The sequence below is a fragment of the Trichosurus vulpecula genome, chromosome 6 (genome assembly GCF_011100635.1).
Source record: "Trichosurus vulpecula isolate mTriVul1 chromosome 6, mTriVul1.pri, whole genome shotgun sequence".
NCBI lineage: Eukaryota > Metazoa > Chordata > Mammalia > Diprotodontia > Phalangeridae > Trichosurus > Trichosurus vulpecula.
Window position 1 is genome coordinate 98,463,460 of NC_050578.1, and position 20,896 is coordinate 98,484,355.

The window sequence follows — 20,896 nt, forward strand, 5'->3', positions numbered from 1 at the left end:
TTTAAGCAGATTAGATGATTTTTGCCTAAATGATAGAAGGTCTTCAAATGTCATCTGATTGCAGAGGGACAGCTGAAATCTGAATTTAGGACAAATGTATCCCATTTTTACACTAAAAGCAGCAACATCTCCCTCTATCAGTTGCTAAAACATGTTTAGTAATTTTTATAAAAAGGAGTGGTAAATCATCATAAACAAAATAGTCCTCAGTGGCAGGAATTATAAAGGCATTAATAAAGGGATGTTTCCTGAAACAAAAGAATTTGCAATACAGCATCCAGGCTTTTTGTTACTCATAGTTTTCAGGTAGGCCTATGAGTCTTTTACAACATGGCTGATGTGGAGATGGATTTTGCATGACTTCATCTGTATAATGGGTATCATATTTCTTGCCTTTTCAATGAGTAGAGAAGGAAGTGGAAAGAAGGAATTTGAAACTGAAAATAATAATTAAAAATTCAATTAAAAAAATTACATGCCATGGCAGCAGGCACAATTCTAAATATATAGCATGTCCCCAAAATGTGTACCGAGGAAGAAGACAGACAGAAACATGACAGATTTCAATTTTGTTCTAAGGAAGACTTTCATGACAACGGGGGAGGGGCAAAGAATCCGAAAGAGCCTTTGGAAAAAATTTAAAAGGATGATGAATGGTTAATTGAGGCCTACTTCCTTCAAGGTAAGGAATCTAACTAGATAAGCTCTCAAAGCCCTCTCCCAAGGCTACTCAGTGAACCCATCAATGTTTTAACAGTATTTTAGTATAATTTGTTTCCTTCGTAATCTTAAGCATTTTATTTTAATGCATTTAAAAACATTTATCCTGAGAAGGGGTCCATAGGCTCTACTAGAATGCCAGAAGGGTCCATCACACACACACACACACACACACACACACACATACACAATCACATACACACACACACATACACACACACATACTCTCATATACACACAAACTGAAGACCCTCTGGCTCTTAAGTGATCTTTCTTAGACAAATTGCTTAGTAGGCAGTAACCTTTATAATAATAATAATGATAACAACAGGAATGATTACTGGCATTTATCTAGCCTTTTAAGGCTTTCACAAGGCTTTATATAGAATATTTCCTTTGAGTTTCACAACTCTATAAGGTAGGTACTTAAGGCAATATTATTCCTTTTTTAAGAGGAAGAATTTGAGGCTCACGTGACTTGTCCACTGTTTCATCAAACAGATCTGCCCAGCTCTTGAGTCCAGTATGTTAGTATTCTGGGGGCAGCCAGGTGGTGCAGTGGATAGAGCACCGGATCTGTATTGAGGAAGACTCATCTGCCAGAGTTGAAATCTGGCCTCAGATATTTACTAGCTGTGTGACCCTGGACAAGTTACTTAACCCTGTTTGCCTCAGTTTCCTCATTTGGAATGAGCTGGAGAAGGAAAGCACATGCCACTCCAGCATCTCTGCCAAGAAAATCCCAAGTGGGGTCTTGAAGAGTAGAAGACACCTGAAACAACTGAAAACAACATCATTCTGGGCTGACTGACCACCTTAGCCTTGGGGGAGAGACTTTGAGAGGTTGGAATCTTTGCCTAAGCAAGCGTTAGCTATCCCAGTAAGATGGGATTCATCTTCTTCTTCAGTTCCTCTAAAGGCTTTTTCAGCTTTTTGCTCCTCTTCCAATCTCCACCATTGTCATGAAAGTCTTCCTTAGGACAAAACTGAAATCCTGTCTGTTCTGTTCCTCAGTACACATATCTAGTCACTGTCTATTTCTCCGTAAATCCAACACTAGAGAAAGGCTTTGCCCTGTTAATATCAAATAACAATGTATTTTGGTGGTAAATTCCCGAATTAGAAGATTCACTTTATACATCTTACGTAAGGAGATAAGTAACTCAAAAGACGACTAGAATTTTGGATGTGAATTAATATTTCACTGAACAAATTCACTTTAAAAAGATTCTAAATACTATGCTGGTGTGAAAAATTATCTTTAATAACCGTTATCTTGTATACTTAGCCCTTCTCAGCGATGCAAGGACCTAAAACAATTTGGAAAGACTCATGATGAAAAATGCCACCCACATCCAGAGAAAGAAATATGGAGTCTGAATGCAGACTTTTTTTTTTTGTCTTGTTTTGTTTTTCTTTCTCACGGTTTCTCCCATTCATTATAATTCTTCTATACAACATGACTAATGTGAAAATATGTTTAATAGGAATATCTATGCAGAGCCTATATCAGATTGCAGGCCTTCTTGGGGAAGGAGAGGGAAGGGAGGGAGAAAAAATTTAAAAATTATGGAAGTGAATGTTGAAGACTGTAAGAAATGGTGGGAGCAGTTTTGTTTCCACAGAGTTGAAAGTATCCCTCCCAGCTTTAGCAGAATGTAAATCAGGTGACTGATTAGAACTAGTTTTAATCAGAGCTATGATCCAGCAGACCAAGCTTCTGGTCAGGTGAAAGGTTAGAGGCTTGTATGCATGCTTAAAGGAGCCATTTGAAGAGGGCATGAAGTAAGGCAGTCAGGGGGTTGCATCTGGCCAATGACGAGCCTGGCGGGAGATTCGAAGTGGGAGTCAATAAAAGGACTGGCGTTAGTCTGAGTCCTTGTATTCCCCTCACTCTGTTCAGGGGATGTACCCATTTATTCATACCAAATAAATGTAAAATATGATTAAAACATTCCTGGCTTCCCAACGAGTATTATTTATTCCTAGACAATGTGAGTATTTTTATAACAAAAACTAAAAATAAACAAATTAACTAATAAAAAAATAAGCATTTTCTTGAAGATTCAAAGCTTCCCCCAGCCCTTGTTTCAAAGTCCTGAATTTAAGTTCAGTTTTTCTTCAGAAGGACATTTCTGATAATGAGATTACATTGAGTCTCCTAATCCTAGTCAAACCCCCACCCAAGCTCGGAAGTAATTTAATCTAAGGTACAGAAGGCCCATAGTGTTCGCCTCAGTTTGGGTGGAGACAGATTCTTCTGTCTTGATAGCCCAAGGCTGGGAGTGGAATGGTATGGTTGGGGGATAGTCTGATAGAAGATGTATTTCCTCTATTCAGAGATGAAATAATTATGAAATTATATCAGCCCCTGTTGAAAGGGTATATAAACTGTGCACCTGAACTCCCAAATGAGCCCAGTCCTGCACTGCAGCTCCCATGCAATGCATGACCGCCTGCTTTGAGAGAAATACAACATGGACTCAGACAACCTAACCCTTTTTGTCTTTCTTAGAGCAAAATCTTGAAGGTGGACGCTGGGAACAAACTGCAAAGAATGATTATGAAGCCCTGGCAAGAAAGTGAAGACCAAAGGGCACAAGTTGTACTGCTACTCTTCCCCTACCACAAAAACTGGAAAAACACCATCTGGACCAGACACCATGCTGGCCTCCCTGCATGGCCTCTCAGGCTGCACTTAACATCCACCCATCTTGGATCATCTTGCTATCTACCCTGCTGCTGCTCCCTCCCCCAAACCCCTTTCTCCCCTGCTTTCTACTTGCTCTGGGAACAGAAATCAAGCCAATACTGTCATGTATTACTTCTGCAAAGGGCATGACAATTGATCGCCCTATGGTTCCACTCAGCATTACTGTGACTTCCCCAAGAAAAACTCCATTTCGTCATCACCAGTCTTCTATATGTGTTGCTTTCCTCAATGTAGGCTCTGTTCTGTAGAACAAAAATTTCTTCACTCTTGTCTTTGAATTCCCAGAATATTAGCACAGTGCCTGGTACACAGGTGCTTAATTGGTGTTTATCATTCATTCATCATACACAGTACATGCTTAATAAATGCTATTTGAATTAAATAACCTGATCGAACTTTCCCACACTTCATTTTGTTTTCAGAGTTAATGGTGGCACTGGAATTAAAACTGAAATTTCCCTGTTAATGATGATCCTCAGAAAGGTAAATAAATAGCTCCCTTGATTATGAGGCTTTAAAAAAAAATGCACCCTTGATTTCAACAGTGTAGAGAGTTCACCTAGACTGGCATTTGCTCTGAAATTTATACTCTTAGAAAGGTTAAGTGATTTGTCCACAGTCAAACAGCCAGCATGTGTCAAATGTTGGATTTGAACTGAGGGCTTTCTTAAACTCAAGTCAGATTCTATCCATTAGGATAGGCTGCTTCTTGCTATAATATTAGTCCTAAAAAAATGACTATTGCAGTTTATATTTTCAGAGCCAGTTCTGACTATAGGGTACTCATTGTTCTGTGATCTGAGCAGCCCTGAAAGGTACGCACCTAAAAAAAAAACCTCTCCACATTGACTTCCCCTGGACATGGATTAAAATTCCTCCAATTAGGTCTTGTTTCCAAAGGACCTGTTATAATGCATGAAGTTTTTCTGTGAAACTCTATTACATTACGCCTGGAAAACTCTGGCATGAATGCTGGAGACTAGCCATTCAGGGCCCACAGAAATAAAAGAGGAGCCCCCCCTCCCCCACACCCCTACCTCATCCCCCTTGGGCTTCCTGTTATGGATCTTTGTTCTAGATGTTAGAAAATGTATTTCTATCTTCCTGACTATGCCCCAAAGCAGTAGCATCATAATTAAGACAAGATAGTGTAATCAGGAGATTTTAAAGTTGGAAAGTATTTTAAGCAATTATCTAGTCTAGGGGTTCCTGATTCCCTTTAGCAGAACGTGAAACTTATGGCCTGCTTCTCAAAATAATGTTTTTAAATGTATAGAATGCATTTGGTGCATTGTAAACAGTGCAGTAAGGGAATCAGAATTTGTTTCTTCTTGGTCCTGTGAACTTGAAGATCTAAAAAGGAAATAAGCATTTATTAAGCACCTACTATGTTCTGGGCACCATGCTAAGCACTTTTTACAAATTATCTCATTTGAGCCCCACAACATCCCTGCAGGGTAGGTGCTATTATTATTCTCATTTTATAATTGAGGAAACTGAGGCATACAGGTGCCCCTAATTTTTAGGATATATTTCTTTGTTGAAAGGAAAAAGCTTGAGTTCAGTTTAACCAACAGTCTCTTATTTCAAAAAAATTTATCTCAACTCAGAATAATAAACTATACTTTAAATACATTAATGTATTTTCATAACTAGAATTAAGATTAAATTGCTACTACTTTTTTTTAACAAAAAATCATTGCGAGGCTCCACCCATCCCCAAACTGAGGCAGGACATAATTAAATATTTCCATATGCAAGTCAACAATTAAGCTGGTTTTAGATCCTAGCTCTGCCACTTAACTGTCTTTCTGGGTTTGGGAAAATTCATCTAACCACTTTGAACTATAGTTTTTCCATCTGTAAAATGAAGACTTTGGACTAGATTCAATTGAACAACAAACGCTTATTCATACTTAAATGGTCTCTGTGTTACTTCCCAGTTACAAATCTATGATTCTGTGAGCTAGAGTTTGTGTTTTCTTTCCTACTTCAGCACAAGACCGAGATAACCGTCTAAGATGATGAATCTGGCCAGATGAAAGATGCATTGTCTGACGTGAAGACCATTTATCTAGACTGAGTAACTGAAGGCAAAACAGGATTGAATAGCCATTCTTTTTTCCATATTGTCCGTTAGCACTAAACTGAACATCTCAAGAAGGGGACTTACCCCTTCGTGGTTTTTCTTCTTCTGAATACAGAGAAAACAAAACCCCTCTCATGGCCCTCCCTTTACATCCCTCCCTCTCATCCCCACCAACAAGTCTCCATTTATTTTCAGCTTTATTTTACCTGACACTGATATTACAGGTCTATTCCACCCTTGTGCCTCTGCTTCCATTTGTAAGCAGAGATTTATAAAGCCTGACCTCCTCAGACACTGCCCTCTGTAGTCATTTTCCTTCTCATCGGCATCACTTGGGATGATATTGTTTTTGGCCATGCACCATACCTATCATTCTTTTTTTTTTTTTAAAGTACTTTTCAAAGGCTGATTTTGCTAGTAGGTGGTTTATTTTTTTTTATAAAAATTTGCTAAATCCGAAGTAATTATTATGGGAAAAGTTAGTAACTTAATAGAGAGTTAAAGAGATTAACATGTTAAGTCCTCAGAAGCAAGCACTTAAAATTACCTAGTTCCTCTTACTAAGCATTAAGGACTGTAATGTATACAGAAGGTGTACTAAGGTGTACTAATCAACATTTGGAAGATGATGATGATAGCCAGCAATGACATTTATGGAGCCTTTAAGATTTCCAAAGAACTCGAGATGTCAAAATGTGCATATTTACCCATTCCTGTCCCAGCTGGTGCAATTTCTCTTGAAAAGATTTCCAGTGCCTTCTTCTGTTTGTGTTGTACCGCAAGCCAGAGAACGACCTCTCGGGGGCCCTGTTTTCAAATGTCAGGAATTACTGAGCGGGTCATCCCAGAAAGCTCCAACCACAATTACAACCCAGAGAAAGAGAATCATTGCCATATTCTCCTAAGTAGACATTCCTACTTGGCAGGATTGTTGTATTGTATGACTACTATAATAAAATTTATAGTTTCCTAAATAACACCTTTTGAATCCACATAAATTAATCATCTGTTAACAATAATGACGGCTAACAGTGATGTCATACTTTGAGGTTTACAAATCATTTTACATGCACCGTTTTATTTGATCCTCACAATTCTATAAGATAGGTATTACAGCTATGCTTATTCCCATTTTACAGATTGGAAAACTGAGGCACCAAGAGATTTAAGTTATTGCCCAGGGTCTCACAGTGAAGCACGTTCAATAAAAGTTGAATCCAGGTTTACCTTACTCCAAGCTTAAAGCTCTGCCCATTTTACACCAGAATACCTAAAATCTATATATACATTTATACCTTGAAACCTTACTCTGGCTTAAGTCTCCTTTTCTGTAAAACAGAGATGATGTCACTTGTCTTCCCTCTCCCACAGGGTTATTATTTTGAAAATAAAATGAAAACATTCCATTTTAGGTCCTATCCAAACACACCTTCCATATCTGCTGATGAAGAATTAAACCCCACCCAAATTTAAGTCATAATAATTTGAATAAAGCTGATAATTGAAGGCTCTTGCTTTTTACTTTTCCTTTCATATTTGACTCTGGCTCTTTCTGTAGCCAATTTGATAATCATTTTTGCCTCTCCCATTGTCTCTAAGATTTGATAATAAAGTAACTACACCAAAATAAGGTACATGGAAACATTTAAAAACCAATTCATAATGATTTATCTCTTTCCTTGAAGCATACTTTTTTTTAAGCTCTGTCTCAACAATCTACATTAAATTGGCTTCCAAGACATTCTCTCAATGTAAATTACATACCCACTAATTATAGGCAATAAGTATAAATTACACCAATTAGAGTGCCTGGAAACTAAAAGAACACATATTTCTATGTAAAATAAAATATTTACACATTTACATCTGGTTCCTGTTTCTGGGTTTTATCAAGCATCAAATATTTCCCATACAGTTCTAAAGAGCCCTTATGTTTACATCTGATCCTTCCAAAGTCTTTGTGTACAAAGTAACCCACAAGAATCTCTTAACCTTTCCGGTACTATAATCAAACGAAAGGAGTTTGAGATTCACTCCCTTTATAAGCAAAATGTGTAAAACTTCTGGGTCTTCCTAAATCAAGGTGCTCTAAAAATGAAATATTTTTAAAGTATATCCTTGGCGATTGTTACAGCATGAAGCAGAATAGAACATAGGTAGGTGAAAAACAGTTCAAATAATCTGAACTGTTATAATCCGTATTTGAATGGAGTTGAATGAAAAAGAAGGGCCCTCCTAAAGATTTATGGGAAGACATAGAAAAGGACTGCACGGGATGGAGACATGAAGATAGGTTTCCATTTGTACCACTGAACTTAGTACTGACACTGTTGAGAACAAAGTTGAACAGAAATGATTTATTTGCTCTTTTCTACAACTTGATCAGTTATATTTCCATACGTTTAAGGGTTCAACTCATTTATTTTCAGTTAGAAGTTTTTTATATTTTAAACATTCACTTGATATTCAATCAGACTTTAATATTAATCTTCTTAGTACTTCCCAAAGCACCTAGCCCCATTTACAAAGAAGGCATTTGGTAGGCACCTGTTGAACAAATGAATGAATTCCTCTCTGCATATTGTCAACTTTTTACTTTTTACTTCTAATCTGACTGAAATCTTCAAGATAGGAAGTAAATGAAATACATTATTAGAGGGATACTTTTATAAAGATAACCTAGAAAAAACCCTTATATATGGACCTATGTGAATTTTGCAGCTTAAATTTTAAAATGTTTTGAGTACAAATGTAGAAATAAAGTTTATAAATATTATCAACTGCAATCTAATGCTAATAGCAGAGCAGAATATATGAATTAAGAAAAGTTAATATGGATGGGACCTAAATATCCTCCCATTGTTCTGTTTCAATTCACCAAGTATTTATTGAGCACTTACGGGATAGCAGGCACTGTGCTACATGCTGGTTATGAAAAAAACAAAAATGAAACCAGGATTGTGCTGGCACCAGCTGGTAGGGCTTGTGAAAGCTGATTGTTAAATTTTCAGCGTGAGTTTTTACACCTTGGAAATGGACGAATACTACAAATCAAAACTTGATTCATTGTTTTATTTATTTCTAGACTTAAGAACGTGATAAAAAATGTTAATAATGCAGATTAAACTTAAGAGTGTGCCATGTATTACCCTTTGACCCAGTAATACCACTTCTAGGGCCGTATTCTAAAGAGCTCACACAAGGGGGAAAGGGGCATGTATGTACAAAAATATTTACAGCAGCTCTTTTTGTGGTAGGAAAGAAGAGGAAATCAAGAGGATGCCCATCAGTTGGGGAATGGATAAACAAGTTGGGGTATATGAATGTAATGGAATACTATTATGCTATAAGAAATGGGGAAGATACAGAATTCATAATAACCTGGAAAGACCTATATGATATGATGCTGAGTGAGAGGAGCAGAACCAGAAGAACGTTGTACACGACCACAGACATGTTGATTCTGTGATGACTAACTTTGATAGTCTTGGTTCTTCTCAGTAACACAAGATTCAAAGACAGCCCCAAAGGTCTCATGATGAAAAGAGCTATCTACATCCAGATAAAGAACTATGGAGAATGAATGCAGATTGGAGGAAACTATCTGCTCTCTCTTTTTTTTTCTATAAATTTTTTTTTTGTTTCGTTTCTTCTTTCTCATGATTCACTCCATTGATCATGGTTCTTCTTTACGACTTAACTATTGTATAAATATGTTTAATGCGAAGGTATATGTGGAACATATATTGGATTCCATGCTGTCTTGGGGGGAAGGTGGAGGGGAGGGAGGGGAAGAAAATTTGAAACTCAAAAACCTGTGGAACTGAGTGTTGTAAACTAAAAATAAAAAAATTAAATAAATTTTAAAAAAAGAGTGTGCCATGTACATGCACGCACATATACATACACACACACATACACACACACGCACGCACGCGCACACACACACACACACACACATCTGATCTCCAGTTGTTAAAACTTTTCCAACACATCTCTTCATGAAACATCTCTACCCTCAAGGAGTTTACATTCTAGTAGAAGAATACAATATATATACAAGTAAGTACAGTGTAAGGTAGGGAAAGAGAACCTCCCAGATGAGTTGGTAAATACATTGAAACTCAATGGCTTCAATATGACAGTGAAAATAGGAAAGGATGTTTAAGAATGTGTGTGTGTGCATGCATGCATGTGTGCATGTGTGTGTGTGCATGTGTGTGTGTGTGTGTGTGTGTGTGTAGTGGAAAAGATATTTCAGCCAAAGTCTTACAGGCTTGTTGAACAAATGAATTGTTATTGGGGGTCTATAGGCATTTGAATGAGAGAAGCTATTCACCCAGAAAAGCTCCTAAATGGCTCATGTCAGCTGTTTTCTGTTTTCATCTAACTACATAGTGATTTAATTCTGGCCTACCACAATCCACGCTCTCACCCCTTCCTCACTAAGCCTCCCTCTCCCATCCCCAGTGAATTGGATATCATGGAAATGACAGTGAGGTTCTGGAAGCTGGCACCTCTAACTGGGATAAGCAGTGTCAGTCCCGTAGCATAGTACCTCTCACACCATTGGCACAATTGGTTTCATAAAGGCAGTGTCCCTCTTCTACCCTGTCACCATTGAGACTTCTGCTTCTGGATGAGAAGGCAATTACAGGGTTAACTTCAGGGCTTGAACAAGCAGCAAGTTCCAGATTTTAAACAATCTGCCAGGGGCTATCATGGGCCTGTCTGTACTGCTACTTGTGCTGTTAACCTGTATTGCCTGTACTGGTGCCAGGGTGTGGTCTCTTTGTACTCTAAGTCTTTTCTGAGCCAAGAGACCATTGCTCCAGATCCTGCCAATTATGCTCAATGTATTGGGCCAAGACTCAAAATGTGTTCTCTTCTGGCACCAGACAGCACTGTGGGTCTTATGTACAAAATCGAGCTTAACTTCAACACCAGCATAGAGAAAGAAACAGGCTGGATTACATTTGTGTAGCACTTTGTGGGATCACAAGTTGTTCATTAACACATATACCCATCTTTTATTAACACCAATATTCTTCTGATAATGCTAAATGACTGTAAATTATAGGACTCTAGAATCTCCAAAGAATTAAACTTGCTGGTGACCCAAAACACATTGGAGAGAAGTACGGTGGGGGCCAGTATGCTGTAGCATGGATGATGTTCATGCAAGAGATGACGTGAAGGATATCATCAATGAAATGTATGATCACAAAAGGAGGCAGCCTGGTCATCTAGTGAGAGCAAAGTAGACAGATGGGGAACCTGAGTGCTACATTTGTGCCCATGGGATTTTAAAGGAAGGCATAGGGACAGCTAGGTGGTACAGTAGACAGAGCACTGGGCCTGGAGTCAGGAAGATTCATCTTCCTGAGTTCAAATCCAGCCTCAGACGCTTACTAGCTGTGTGATCCCTGGGCAATTCACTTAACCTTGTTTACCTCAGTTTCCTCATCTGGAAAATCACTCCAATAAGCCAAGAAAACCCGAAATGAGGTCACAAAGAGTTGGATACAACTGAAAAATGAATAGGCATTTAATAAATGTTAATTGAATGAATGAGAAGGACTAGGCAAAGAGTTTAATTGTGGTGATAAATGTAACTTCTAGTCTCTTTCCTCTAATGACCGGAAATGTGCACATGACTGGCAGGGATCTGAACGGTCTTAGTGCCTGCTTGTCTTCAGACGAGCAATCACCATAATCACTATAGACTTGGAAAACATCAAAAACAATATTTCAGGTAGAATTTTATGTGGTGACTTTAATGAAAACCACATATGTAAGATATAATAACCTGCCTAAAATCAACCCCAGTGATCTTATGCAATAAGAAGCAGAGAAGGAAAGAAAAGGCATAGGCAGGTAGGTAATATTAAAATTAAAACACACCTTTTAAAGGAAACACAGATCAAAGATATGCATGCTCCAAAAGAAATAATGCTACAAAAGCTATTGCCACAAATCCAACGTTACCATAAAAGCCAAGTGAATCTATATACTCAACACTTTTATACATGGGATTGATTCTTTTTTAGTCAATTAAACAGAAGCAAGGAATGCTTGGAGGATCTTGCTGTTGGCTACATCAATGGACCTGGGACCCCATCAGTGGGGTACTTTATCTAACTATGCAGAGAATAATCTGAGCTTATGAAGATACTTACCCCACCTAGGCTGGCTTTTGCATGGGGCCCGTATGTGTCTTCAGCTCCTAAAATCTGAATGTGAACAGCATCATAATCTTCCAAGCCCAGCTCTTCAAACATAAGGCGAGTTCTAGCAAACAAAAAAAGTTCTCATTTTAAAAATACTAAAGAAACTAATGCAGAGCAGTATCCTCGTCCCTTTGCTTGTGCTGCCTGATGAGGCCGGTAACCATGGTGAGTGACAGAGTCAGAGATGCTGCCCCATTTGGAGACACTTGGGAAGTCTATACTCCTCCTAATCCCAGTAATTTCCGTAGGTGCTTGCTATTTCTGGTGCCCCACAGTACAAACTTTCTGCCTCTGGCCCTGAATTCACACTATTTCATCATGCAAAGATACTGTAGTAGCAACGGGACCAAGAAAAATAGTAAAATCAAGTATTCTTGCTGAAAGATTCTAACCTTCTGCCCTCTCGAAAACTGGATCTGGCCCCAATTCCCTGGACTTGTACCCCTGCTGCATTATTTTTTCATCTACCTTCATTCCTTCCTTTCAAAATGTTCCCACTTCATCCCTTCCTACCCTATTTCCTCCTTCTCTATGCTATTGGAGGGAGTGGGGAGGGTTGTGACTTACTTCTTTTATTTTTCTTTTAAGTTATAGCAGCTTTTGTAGCTCTGACTTTCATAACATTAATTCTTTTGTGGCTCCTACATACTATAGCCCTCCATATGTATATTCAAAATATAATTGTAAATAGTTTTACAGTATAGTATATACTCTATATTCTTCCATACACATCCTATATATAGGGAAATACATATTTATTTCCATGTATAGAATATATATGGAAGACTACAGTATGTATACACACATACACACACACAAGATTGTAATATATAGAAGCCACAAGATAACTCTCCCATCTATATATCACTGAACAAAACTATTACAAGACTATTAATATATTGAGTACAGATAAAGTCCCAAGAATATCTACCAACCAGATATGAGAAAAAAAATTATAAGACGATGGTGATGAAAATAATTAATGGGCCCAAGGTAACAAAGGAAAAATATTTAAGCTTAGGGATTATTTAATTCAGAGAAAATAAGACCGGGGGCAATGAAGGACAATCAATTAATCCACAGGTATTTATTAAGTGTTTACTATGTGCCAGGCACTTTGCTAGGCCCAGGAATACGAATAATCCTGGCTCTCAAAGAGTTTACATTCTATGGGAGAGAGAAGTATGTACAAAAAATATATACAGCATGTATAAAAGTTAATAAATATGAACATATTGAAGCTGTTAAATGCAAGGACACTTTGGAGCAAGGGCACTAGCAGCTGGGGGATAGGAAAGGCGTTTTGTAGAAGACGGTGCTTGAGCTTCTTCTTAAATGAAGAGAGGCAGTGAAAGAGAGAAAGCATTCCAGGCATGTGTGTGGAATGGCCTGTGTCAGAGACACAGGAGATGGGGTGTCACTTGTTGAAGGACAATTTGCCTGAATCAAAGAACATGAGAGAGGAAGTAATGCCCAGTGAGGTTGGAATGACAGGTTGGGGCCAGACTCTGTAGGACTTTAAAAGCTAAACAGAGGAGTTGAAAATCTATCCTACATGCCATAGGAAGCCATGGGAGTTGATTAAACAGGGCAGTCACATGGCCAGAACTATGAGGAAAACCACTTTGGCATCACTTTGCGGTTATGCACTTGAGTAGGAAGAAATGAGGGAAGGACATGAATTAGTATTGCATACTATTGATACTATTGATGAGGGCCTCAAATGTGTGAGTAAAAGAGACATTGTGGAGGTAGAAATGGCAAGATTTGGCAACTGATTAGATATGTGGGATGAAGGAGGGTGAAAAGTTGAGGATAATGCTGAGATTACCAACCTGGAAGACTGGATGGATGGTGATGCCTTTGACAGAAAAAGGTCAGCTTGGACAAGGGGAAGAGGAAAGATAAAAAGTTTGTTTTTAGATATGTTTTGTTTAACATGTCTCTGAGACACCCTGTTTGAAATGTCCAATTGAAACAGGCTAGGACTGGCATTTAGAAGAGAGAATGGGGCTAGATGCTTAGATGTGGGAGCCAACTGTATAGTTAAACTCATGGGAGCTGATGAAGTTATGAAGAGAGAGGGTTGAGCCAGACAAGAAGAGGGTCTAGGACAGGACCTAGTCAGAATATCTCCATAGCATTCTCTAAATATACATCACATGATATACAAATCAGGCTCCTCGAATTCTGTTACAGAGATGGCATGGATGATTTATTAGCATTGATATGAGAAAGATCTCCTTGGTTATAAATATAAGATTATGGACTGCATTACCACAGGAGATTGTGAAAAGTCCATCTCTGAATATTCTTGAGGGAAATAAAACTGCTTTAGTGGAACTGTAGTCCTGCTTTGAAACTTCAAGATAAACTAAATGACCCTTTGGGATTTCTTTGGATGCTCCTAGGATTGTATACAATTGTGCACCCATGTTTTGTCTCAAAGAATATGAACTCTTGGACAAAACCTAGATGTGCCTTCTCTATTGGACTCATTCAACATAATGGTTTATGCTAAATTTAATTTAAATGATCACTATAAAGTCATGTGGTTTGATCTCCCAGTTGAGTGAAGTAAAAGTAGTAGTAAAAAGACTCATGTCTGAAAATTTTATAGGGATGCCTTGAGACTTCATGCCAGAGTTTTAGAGCCAAAAGTGATCAGGCAGCTAGGTGGTCCAGCGGGTAGAGACTTGGGTCTGAAGTCAGGGAAGCCCTCTATTCAAATATGACCTGAGATACTTACTTGCAGAGAATGCAGAAATAATAGCTGTGTGACCTTGGACCACTCACTTAACCTCTGCCTCAGTTTCCTCAACAATGATATGGAGATTATAGTAGCACCTACCTCCCAGGGTTGTTGTGAGGATCAACTGAGATAATATTTTTAAAGCACCTAGCCCAGTGCCTGGCACAAAAATAGGTGACATGTAAATGCTAGCTATCATTATTATTATTAAGCAAACCAAACATGAAAGAAAATGCATACCTCTGTATCAGACACCAACCTTCTCAAAATACTTTCAGCTGTCCGCCTTCCTTTCTCTGTGGCTTTTGGCCCTCCTATTGGACACACAGCTGTTGCCTTGAAACCATCCAGGTAAGAAGCACTCACCTATTGGCAAAATGTTAGTAGATTAAGCCAAGGGACTTATCTGTAGTTAATAATAAAATATCCCAGAATTATAGTGCAGAAGCATCTTTGGTTTATTATAATAAAAAAGAAATGGTTTCTCCTAAACACAAACAACAAGTCTGAAACCTGCAAGATAGTGGCATTGGGGTGATTAATTTGGTGGTGGTGGTGGGGGGCACTAATGTGTTTGGAAGACCATGAGTCTTAAGGGGCTATGTACCAGACTCTGAAAATATCCGTGTAAAGAAGAGCTAAGCCCCACACTTGGAATTGATCTATTTGGGAAAGCATCTACTGGTCTGCAAAACAAAAATTAGGAACATAAAACTATAGAGCTTCAAAGACTTTTAGAGATTACCTAGAAGATGATACAGAGAAAGGCTACATTAAAAGCTAATTAACAATTAAGCATTAATTTTTAAAATTCCATTGAGCTAACAGTGAAAGCAAAAGAAAAAAAAACAAAAATTTGTAAAATGTTTCCATCAATTAAAAAAAGTGAATTGTGAGTCTAATTAACTTTGCTTCCGAACTTAGTAAAAGTTTTAAAATGTTTCATTGCTTTTAAAGCTCTAAGAAAATCAATTTTTTTTTCTCTACTTGGTCCAATTATGTCCACCACTTTGTAAATAATCTCATTACTTTACAAAAACCTTAATTTCACATTGATTATTTCATATATTCCATACACTATATGGAAAGGGCCTTTCATATACACATACTATGACTACTGTAGGTGATGTTGTTGAGTGTAAAAAAATATTTCACGCACCAAGACACACATGAACATCTACCACTAAAACTAAATCTTAGAATGCAATATTAGAGCTGAGGTTCCAGGTTGCAAAAATTAAATTCAACTCTGCTCCATAATGATGGCAAAGTCATAATATCCCTTGGGAAGATGTTGAAATCCTCTGGCGTTTATTATAAAGCTATTGAAGAGCAGTTAATTTCAATTTCTTCTAGAAAATAGTTTTCACTAAAATGAAATCAGTGAAATGGTTTTACCATTGTATACCTAGAATATATTCAAGCTGATGCATGTTAGATGATAATAATTCAATTTAATTCGATAAGCATTTATTAAACATCTACTACAAGGCACTTTGCTAGGCACTGGGGATATAAAAATAAAGTGAAAAATAGCCCCTGCCTTCAAGATGCTTACATTATATTATTTATAATGAATTAGAGATATCACCATTTAAATGGTGATTTGTGCACCACCTAGGACATTGTATTATTTGGGAACTATAAATGTATTTTTGGTAATGATGGTTTCATATTGGGAAATGTACAGACATAATCATTACAAATCAAGGTGGTCCGTGTTAATTTTTTAAAAGTCTCTATGTCTGTTCCCTCTCCTTGTTAGTTTCTAAATGAGAAAGAATATGATCAGCCTTTTAGGTTCAACATTGTTTTCTCATTTTTATTATCATTCTTAAGTCATATTTGATGGAACCATCACTTTTTCTACCTCTGGACACATTCACAAACAGAATTAAAACAAGGAAACCCATGTATTACATAGTATTTATAAAACAATGTTTATAATTAAATCTTATGGGTTTTTTGCATTCTTTTTATCAACTTTAAAAATTAAACATTATTTTCAATATCAAAAATGGGGTATTCTCTGTACCCCTATTTCTCAAATCTACCATAATTGCCTTCTCTTAGATTCCTGCTTCATTCTTGAATCATGGAAACATGGCTATGTAGGCTAAAATAAATAAACTGCTCATTTCCACACTCTCAGCTGTTGCCAAACAAAAAAAGAAAGAAAGAAAGAAAGAGAGAGAAAGAAAGAAGGGAAGAAAGAAAGAAAGGAAGGAAGGAAAGAAGAAAGAAAGAAGGAAAGAAGGAAAGGAAGAAAGAAAAAGAAACCTGCACTCAGTAAGGCTATGTGTATGCTATAGGGATTGCCAAAAGAATTGAGTAATTCACCAACAATTTTAGTCTATCATGATGCCCAACTGTGGAGAAAACAGCAAAGGGTAATTTCATTCTCTAGAGTAGTGTATTAGGCAATGGTAACAGATGATGGAAACCATTTGCATCCAAAGACCCAGCCTACATTGCCAGTTTTCTCTTACACCATTCCCCTTTACGGACCAGTTGATTATACTATCTCTAATTTCCAAAACACACTATGGGCTTTCACAGTTTCCATGCTCTTGTTTTAGATTGTTTCTTATACCAGGAATGTCCTCTAACTTTACCCACAGGTAACATGACACAAAATTGGACTCAAAGTATTCCAATCCAATTTTTACCAATATATAAAGACATTTATCTAACGGCCTTATCACACAAAACCATGCTCTTTGCAAATTAAAAAAAAAATTACTCAAACCTAATGCATAATCTCCATTGCATTGTAAGAGAATTGGTCTGTGTGAGCATCATCATTTAAATTCCTGATGAAATTAAAAAAAAAAGGAAAGGAACCTTATAAGATGCAGAAGGAGATGATCCCTTTGCTCCATTGACTTGCACAGCCCCACCTTCAATACCTAAAAATTGAAAAGGAAAACTCAGCATCTATATTATATAGAACAAAGAAGTATGCATTCTTTTTATGGGCCATTGTTAAAATAAGCTCGTACTAAAAAATAAGAATGAATGTCATTAGCGTGGTTTCTTTCACTCTTCTATAAGGCCCAGATCTTATCGATGAGCCTAGACATTTGGGGTATGGTCTTGTGTCCTAGCATCATAGACCTTTGCAATGACTCTACCAGCCAGTGGTTGGAAAAATTTTGACCTAGGGGTGTGCTGGTAAATGTTTACCAATAGGTTCTCTGGGGGAAAAAAGGTACATACAACACACTTTGAAGTTTAATTCACATTTTTGACATTTTCTCTGTCACTTTCTTAAGTCTTGACAATCAGCCAAACCATAAATCAAGGCCTGATTTGTAGCATTTGCATCACTATAACTCCAAATAGTGCAAATCTGAATATGTACAACTACTTCATGGGATTCAACAGTCACACTAATCAAGACTAACTGAGCCGTATTTTTATGTAAATCAGGAATGATGAATCAATCTCTATTTGTGCTAAATAACACTTAAAATACCATGGAAGGTAATGTCAAATAGCATAAAAATATTAGACCGTGGATAGATAAGGGGCACTCCATTGTACTCTTGGTCATACAATAGGCACACCTTGCATAGCTGTTTATTTTAAAGAGAAAAAAGTTTCAGTTCACCATCACTGTTTCCATCAACAGTTCACCCTGGCTGACTGGGCACTATGTATAAGAATCATTAATAAATAATTTCCATCATTCTCAAAATAATGGTCACAGAAACAACGTCTTTCTGACTTTACGTAGTTTAATCTAAAGATTAAATCTAATCTAAAAATTAAATCAAGAGCATTGATATTTCACTAAGAACACTTTAAAAAGTTCTGGTTGAAAAGTTCCTTTCAGCAATGCCAGGGTCATTTCCCATTAGATTCCACAACGAAGGGTAAAGGCTGCCCTGAACAACTTCAATGTCATGGTTATACAATGACAATACTACCAATGGTCTTAAGTATTGACTTTAAGTTTCCAATTTAAATTCTCTTTTTCTCCCTTTCACCTCTTTCTCTTCCCTCATATCTCTCACTTCAAAACTTCAAGAGACTATCATTTCCTTGGAGTAGGTGATCTCTTCACCGATAGAGATTGCAACCACTGTGTGCCTTAGAAGACAATCTTCCCAAGTTGATGTGGCCCCAAAATTTGCCACCTGGTAGCTAACCAGGCAGTAAGTCTTTCCAAACTTAGCTAGGCTGGTCAGCAGATGATACAAATACAGTTTGTGCACACACAAAGCCTTTCTAGCCTGGTAGGACTTTTCTGAGCTTGTATTGTATTCACAACCTTTGAGAACTCAGGGTCACCACCAAATCATCATAAGGCATCAGGGCAGGACTTTAGTGAAAATTTTACATATATTAAGTATTTAAAATATATAAACATATATGTGCCAATCTTCACATCTATGTACATAAGCAGGTTATGTGAAAAAGATCTACAGATTTGTATGTTTACATGTCAATATATACATGTTTATATATGTATTTAAATATATAGACATTCTATATATTTTAAATCAAGATGTCCATCAAATTGAAGCAAAGCAGCACCTCTTAGTTCAGACTTGAATTATATCCGAACAGCCGGGAGTACAATAAAATCAGTAACATAAACAATGGTAAGAGATAGCCTGCCCTGTTGTCTCTGTTGGACATGTCGAAGTACTTGCAACTAAAAATATTTGAGAAATCTGTCTATTTTCCATCTGTTATATTTCTCAAGGATAATTGAAAGTACATGTGAAAGTTCGTTGTAAGTTCAATTATGTCATATCAGGTCATTTATGAGCCAAAAGTTCATTGAGAGGTTATTTCTTAAAAAAGGAAGGGGAGAGAGAAGGAGAGAGAGAGAGAGAGCGATAGAGAAAGAGAGAGAGCGAGACTTATTAAGGCTATTTTATATTGTCTTCTTAATGATTGCTTTTTAAAAGGCTTATTAATTAAAGAGGTTTTATCAATTGTTTTAAACTGTCTTGTGCTCTGCTTAACAGAAATAATACAAATTATCAAGTCCCTTGCAAGTAAGATTTCTAATTTGGTGTGGCTTGGGAAAATTCTATATTTTCTCGCATAATCTTCTTACTTGGTCTAAATGACATTTTTTAAAAACAAAATGATAAAGCAATGATTAACAGACAAAATGGGGAAAAGGCCTGGGAAACAACTTCTAATTTAATAATGATAGATTATTTTCCATGAAATTTAACTAAAAGAGGCCAAAACTTAAATTGGAAGTAAAGAATGCTATTTTTAACTCTCAGCTTGTGTTGTGCACAAGGGAGCAGGCTGTGCCCAAAATACGGGAGTCAGGAAAGCTAAATTTAGTTGGCCACAAAAATAATGAAAGACAAAGTTAAGTCAAGTAGGGAAAATGAGTTAAATGTTTTCAATCATTGAAGCCAAAATAAATATTTTCTTTCAGGCTGGCACCACCAAAGTTTTGCCCAAACAGTTCCTCTCACCATTTTCAAGGTACAAAACATCTCTTGGTGAAAATAGTTGCCAGATTCTGAACAAAATAATTTCAGGTTTCACAGAATGGAAAACATTTTCTTTAAGAGGCAGCAAACTACAGTGAAAGGAATGATAACTTGGGCATAAGAATGCCTGAGTCTGAATGCTGGCTCAGATGCCTAAAGCAAATTGGCTTTCTATAAGCCACTTAACTTTTCTTAGCCCTAATGTTCTCATCTGCAGAGTAGAGACAACAATTCTTACGCTAGCTCCCTCATACGGATGTTTTGAGACTCAAACATGGTGACTGCCTATCGAACATTTTGTAAACTAAAGTGCTAAAGAAACATAAGTTATGGGGCAGCCGGGTAGCACAATGGATAGAGAGCATCGGCCCTAGACTCAGAAGGACCTAAGTTCAAATACAGCCTCAGACATTTACTAGCTATGTTACCCTGGGCAAGTCACTTAATCCTGAATACCTCAAAAAAAAATCAGTCATCACTATTATAAAATACACACACTCCTTAGTGCAGCAGGCTGGAGTCATAGACTGGTGCTAGACTTGAATTTATGTGGACCTAGGTTCAAGTCCCAATTCTGGCACTTACTACCTGGGTGACCACCACTAGAGCTTCAATTTCTTCATCTATAAAGTGAGGATAACAGTAGCTGTAACACCTAAGTCATAGGGTTGGCGAAATGTTCCAATGAGATGACGTATGTAACATGTTTTGCAAACTTTAAAGTGCTCTACAAAATGCTAGTTATTGTCATTGGTGCTTAGGAAAGATTTTTGAAATGCTTCTTTATAAGAAGATTTTCATGACAAACCTTTATTAGCACAGTGACTTGCAAGAAATAGGCACTTAATAAATGGTTTTTGAACCTAATCTAAGTTTCTTCTGTCAGATGAGTGTTTCCCCCATAAACTTCTATCAACCATT

General features: G+C 37.2%; 1 protein-coding gene across 1 annotated transcript in view; it reads right to left on the minus strand.

Annotated features, from left to right (window-relative positions):
• The window catches only part of LOC118853722, a 140,468-nt gene that overhangs the window by 74,725 nt on the left and 44,847 nt on the right, over window positions 1–20,896 (minus strand). The window contains exons 10-13 of the mRNA XM_036763906.1: window positions 17,349–17,413; window positions 14,764–14,870; window positions 11,702–11,813; window positions 6,230–6,329 (exon numbers count right to left, since the gene is read on the minus strand). Of these exons, the coding sequence (XP_036619801.1) occupies window positions 6,230–6,329; window positions 11,702–11,813; window positions 14,764–14,870; window positions 17,349–17,413 (384 nt within the window). The remainder of the gene's footprint in view (window positions 1–6,229; window positions 6,330–11,701; window positions 11,814–14,763; window positions 14,871–17,348; window positions 17,414–20,896) is intronic.